Here is a 5,630-nt window from a genome sequence, read left to right on the forward strand (position 1 = left end):
TGTTTAAATTCTCTCACCCTTTTCAATAAGTTTATTCCATTTTCTATAATATATATATATATATATATATAATTATCTCTATTATTTGTTCTACTCATTTATCATTCCATCCACATGAATATATGAATAGTAAAAAAACTTACATATCATTTAACCATTTATAATAATGTATATGAAATTGAAAAAATCTGATCAATACAACTTGCATTACATTAAAAAAAAAATAGTCCCTTTATTTCACAAATTTTGGCGTTTTAGATTTTTTGTCTCATATACTTTTATTAATACAAAGATCATTAATAATCTATTGTAATTTGTTACTTTTTTATTAAAGATAGAATTGAAAATTATTTTAAAAAATTGTTTAGAAAACCTAAAATGACAATCATTTAGTAATATAAAAAAAATAGTTTAAAACGTCAATTACTGTGAAATGGAGGGAGTAACATTTATTTATGGGCCATATAAAATAAAATCACTTTATTTTTTTTTTTATCATAATAGTTAATAAAAATATAACAGCTGAAGAAGATGGTATCATGTATGTCTCTCTACATACACATTACATCACAGATGGTGGCATCTATTGAGGTAACCAAAACTGCAGCAAGGGCATGGATGGATGGACCAAAGAGAACCTCGGAGATCTGTCATCTTTACAATGTCTCCTCTTCCCCTGGAAGCTCTCCTTCTCAATCTATACACCAGAAACCCTAACAACAAATTCATCTGTAATGTGTCTCCAGATAACCGTAACTCTCCATCCATGCCCACAAGCATTTCCCTGAGGTTATTGTGACCATTCCCATGAATCAATACATGCCATGAAGATTGTGGATCATGGTGTTTCTGGTATTACAGGAACAGGGTTTAGTCAAGTGTTTCTCAGAGGCCCATCTAACAACTGAAGACATTCATGCGGGTTGGAGTAGAAGTAGTCCTCTTCCTTGGGTTTGTCGGTAATAACCAGTCTCTTCTTAGGGCTTCCCATCCGATCCTCGTGAACTTCCTTCACTGTGGACGAGAACTCGTCCCAGCTCAACAACCCTTCTTTGTATTGATCTATCAGGTTCACTAGGAGCTTTCGGTCTAGTATAATAGTCTTCTTGAATCCCAAGAATCTGCAAAAAACGTTGAATTCCCCCGCGAAAGTTAGTTTTCTTGGCTGAAAAAATCGAATATAACGTAATGTTTATACAACCCCCACCTGCGATGACCTTCCACGACTTTGGCCATGTTCCCGTCGTATGTTGGGACAAATATATCGCTTTCAAGAGATACGAGGTAATCCAAAGCCGCCATCTGAGATGAATGGTTCTGGAAAAACTTCAGATCTGAGGGTTCCAGTAGAGTTTCCTTCCTGACCTGCTTTGATCAATTTGTCAAAACCCAGTGAATGAATGAATGTTAAAAAAAAGGCTGTGAACTTTGAAACCGGGGGGCTCTTGCTTTTTGAGACCAAGTTACTAACCACATTTGGAAACGCCTCCGTCAAAGCCTTCATCCGTCTTTCGCCACCGTATATCTCTCCGGCAGCTATGTAAATCTGAACATTCTGGTCAATACCCAATGCAGTTAGTGCGAGAGCGGTTTCCTCTGGTGTCAGAGGGCAGAGGCCGTCTTTCCTCTTGAGCTCGGAGTTTATGACTTTCTCTTTCCACCAAGGATAAGCATATCTAACAAAAACAGAAAGAAGAAAACGTCATCAAGCCAAATTTGTCAGCTAAGAGTTTTGACATGGTTAACAAAAGCGGGAGAGCTCTTACCTCATTCTTGTTAACTCTTCCTCTTCATCACGGTTGCAACCATGTGTGCAACCTGAGAAAGCCAACATGTCCATTTCGTAACGAAGATGCAGGACCAGAAAGGGTCCTTTCTCCCTCAGAATCCTGACTGCTTGTCTACCCAATTCCTCGATCTGTGGAGTAAACCTAAGTGCGTTGAAATTTACTCGGCATCTCAGCTTCTGAATCTCCAGAGGCAGTCCGTTGTTAGCCAGCCGTGAATCAGTTTTGTTCAGATGAACAACCTTATACTTCTTCACCAGGGGAAGAATCTGTTACCAAATCATTCTGAAGTTAGTTCAAAGAATGGACCAAAATAAGGATTGGGCATGTGAAGTTATCGAGACAGAGGAGCAACCGAGAAAAGTAAAATGAAGATCAATCTTGAATGCATGGTCTAAGTCTAACGAAAAATGACCTGATTTTGGTAGTAGGAGAAGTCGGACCAGCTAATAGGAGGTAAAGAATAGTACATCCCGAGCTCGACCCTTCTCTTGAGCCTCGGAGGCAGCTCTTTGAGTATACGCACTTCATCTCTTAAAGAAGATATGAAGTGATCCACATCAAATATATCTTGAAACTCACTGCTCAAATGAAACCAGATAGAAAGATATTTCTTTTAACACACAGACGATCATGAAAACAAAAAAAAAATCGCGAAAGAAGCTTTTGTGAGATGGAAACAGTACCTTGGATCATTCCAGAAAGAGGTTTTGTCCAGCTCCGGGACAATAAGTGTGACATTCATATATCTTGCAATGGTGACCATATCGCAAATCTGAAGAAGGGAGACCAGGCAAAAACCAGAAATCCCCAAATGTCATATCATCTGAAGATACAGGATTCTGCGAAAAGCAGCAACTTCCCAAACCTAGAAACAAAGCTTACGTCTCATCTTACCGCTGCTCGCATCTGGTTGAGTCCTCCATTGCAGGAAACCATGAGATAGCCATTGTTCTTGTATACCCCTGTGGGAAGAAAGACAAGAGGACAGAAAACACAACTCTTTGAGATTTCCAAACTTTTTTCTCCTAAATAAGCAAAATGCTGATTAAGACAAAGCATGATCATCCAAAGGTAAAGGGAGCAGAGAAAGGTGGAAAGGGACATGAAACAACATTAAACATTCTCGGTTTCTTCTCCAACTGAATCTGAATTACGCCCACCGACACATCTATGAGCATGGCAAATGTAACATATACTTCTACAAGAAACTCACTTTTAGGAGGTAAGGCTATCTTAGTTGGAAGAGACGCCATTTCCAGGGCCAGAGGTAGGTCGTGGTGATTGAAACAAGAAGGCCAACCCTTCAACAATCTCGGCCCCCAAAAATCACCCAATGCCATCAAATGAACTACACAGCTCCAAAGCAACAATATTGTCACAGCTCGGATCATCCATAGCCTCATACGAGACCTCGAAACCAGCGAATTCCTGAGCTTTTCCGCTTTGCTCTCTCCTCCTAGGAATCTATCCTTCATCTCCCATAATTTTCTGTGGTAAAGGAACTTCTCCGCTTCAGACATTCTCTCGCACCGACAACTCTGAATTCTAACAGAGGCACTTCATCAAACAGGTTCCGGGCCAAGCCCTGAGAAACGACCAAATCTTCTGGGACTTGATCTACTCCGAATACGAAAACAGATCTCTGCTGCAAATATAACACTAAGAAAAATCTCTGCTTGCGAAAGACTAGTCTAATAACACCCACAGAGATGTAATCTCCACGCAAGACTAGGCAATTCTGATAACATTAATTACGCCTCGGAAACCCTGATTTTTTTTTTCTCAATCGCCGCAATCTTCGCCTTAAACCCACAAATCCTGATTCATAATCTTAATCCATAAAAAAAAATGTTTCAGATTCTCTTTACAAGAACCAATCTTTTGACCCCCGTTAAAATAAAAAAGCATAGCCCAGAACAAGAACAGCTTTCAACCATAAATCAGAGACCCTGCCTGCCATAAACTACCAAGAAAAGCAAAACCCGGAAACAAAGAGGCTTCAATGGGGGCTGAATCGCCGAATTCAGACAAGAAAACGATGAATCTCCGCAATGGCGATCCTTGAAACCCTCAAACAGTAGAGGGTAGCTGCACAGATGAAGGGAATTGGTTTCGGTTAAAGCTCGTGTTTTCGGGGAGATTCTCCGTCCAGATCCCGGCTACGGAATACCGGAGAAATGGATTGGAGTTCGAAGGAGAGATTGGGAGAAGATCGGAAGGAACAAAAAAAGCCAGACAAAGAAAGCGCAAGAGAAGCACTTTACAACTATAAGAGAAGAAAAAAAAACTGTCCTTTTATGACCGTTTTTGTGAAGCTTTGTCTCTGTATCTTTTGTTGGACAGATGTAGGTCTTCTTATACTGGCTGTGAAAAATGTGAGGATCACAAATTCATAATTTTCCTGAAATTAACGATCAATTTCTATATCAATATACATTTTTCAATCATAAAATTCAATAAAAATACATCTATTACATATTAAAACTGGTATTTAGGTTTATATATGTTTGATTTCTTTTTCTTAAAATTCAATTACTTGGTTTTAAAAAATTAAATCAAACCAAATTAATCATTAGGTTAGATTCTATATATTATATAGTTATGTTGTATATATTATATATTGTTACAATAATAATATTATATCTTAATTATTCTTTTGAATACCATTTATAAAAAAACGCAGATGATAAAAAGAAACAATATTATTTATCCGTCTTGCAAATAAATAGTTGGATAGCATAATGTCTCTGAATTTTGGTTGACCAAATACAATAACTCTAAACCTTTTTTTTCCTCCCAAAATCAATTATTTTATTTTATTTATTGGAAAAAAATAAAATGTTAAGTAAAATATTAGTTAGAGCTAAACCACATAGGCCCAAAGTAAATCCTTTGATTAAGACAGAGAAACTCATGTGGTTTAGTAAGTACCAAACTTAAACCTTTTTTTTTTTACTAATATTTGTAATCAACCATTTAATATGGAAGCTCACATAGAATATTAACAAACTGGATTAGTTGGGATAAAAATAATAAATTACCATCTAAATCGGTCTCTTACATAAATGTTATATATTTTCACTTAACCCATAACACTTACGAAAATAATGAATATTTTCTAGAACTAGAATAACCTTATATCAAAATGCATGAACAATTGATATATATAAAAAATATAATTATTATAGATAATTTATTTGAGATGATACGAAAGAGTATATATATATATATATATATATTGATCTGTATACATTTAATTTACAAGTATATGTACTCTTATTAATTTTATTAAAATGGTAATGGTAATGTCGACTCCTATAATATTTAAAAAATAGAAATTGTACAATGATTTAATAGAATAGAATTTTTGGATCTTTTTATATCTATAATTGTTTTATAAAAATTAGTAGGTCCCACGAATATGCTGTATGAATATATATATATGGACCATCTCTCTTCAATATTATTCACAAATATTTCTGAAAATAAATTAATAGAAAGTAGTGGTATGCCTTTTGTGAATGGGAAGAGGATGAAATAAATATTGTAGAAAATGATATGTAGGGTTCGGGCTGAGAAGCTATATCTAATATTTAACTATACCGACAATCTAAATAAAATATATTTCATGAACAAAAAATCGTACTACAATACATCTTCCTAGCTGATTTTATATCTTTCATCGAAACAAATTTTCTTGAAAATAGAAAATTATAAAAGAGTTTTTTTTTTTCATTTCGAATATCATACATATTAATTTAATATTTTCTGAAGTCATAATATGTCCACATACACAGAATATATATATATATATATATATATATATATATATATATATAA

General features: G+C 35.2%; 1 protein-coding gene across 2 annotated transcripts; it reads right to left on the reverse strand.

Moving 5' to 3' along the window:
• Nucleotides 1-465: 465 nt before the first annotated feature.
• LOC104802984 (uncharacterized protein At1g04910) lies at nt 466-4,104 on the reverse strand. 2 transcript variants are annotated; one of them, XM_010526829.1, is made up of 8 exons: nt 3,004-4,104; nt 2,685-2,752; nt 2,474-2,562; nt 2,203-2,368; nt 1,767-2,056; nt 1,472-1,676; nt 1,208-1,365; nt 466-1,121 (listed from the first exon to the last, which is right to left on the reverse strand). In XM_010526829.1, exons 1-8 carry the CDS (start codon nt 3,308-3,310, stop codon nt 875-877), a joined length of 1,530 nt encoding a protein of 509 aa, XP_010525131.1. In that variant the 5' UTR covers nt 3,311-4,104; the 3' UTR covers nt 466-874. The 2 variants fall into 2 exon arrangements, with proteins under 2 accessions (XP_010525131.1, XP_010525130.1); XM_010526828.1 differs by having other exon boundaries at nt 1,208-1,368.
• Nucleotides 4,105-5,630: the final 1,526 nt, after the last annotated feature.

The sequence above is a fragment of the Tarenaya hassleriana genome, unplaced genomic scaffold (genome assembly GCF_000463585.1).
Source record: "Tarenaya hassleriana unplaced genomic scaffold, ASM46358v1 Cleome8, whole genome shotgun sequence".
Classification (NCBI taxonomy): domain Eukaryota; kingdom Viridiplantae; phylum Streptophyta; class Magnoliopsida; order Brassicales; family Cleomaceae; genus Tarenaya; species Tarenaya hassleriana.

What these genes read in the sequence shown, in the direction of transcription:
- LOC104802984 (XM_010526828.1), bottom strand. Translation starts at nt 3,310, where the DNA reads ATGTCTGAAGCGGAGAAGTTCCTTTACCACAGAAAATTATGGGAGATG. An exon ending in TCTTTCTGGAATGATCCAAG is followed by an intron (nt 2,369 to 2,473) that starts GTACTGTTTCCA and finishes TCATTTGAGCAG; the next exon opens with TGAGTTTCAAGATATATTTG. An exon ending in CGGAGGCGTTTCCAAATGTG is followed by an intron (nt 1,369 to 1,471) that starts GTTAGTAACTTG and finishes AATTGATCAAAG; the next exon opens with CAGGTCAGGAAGGAAACTCT.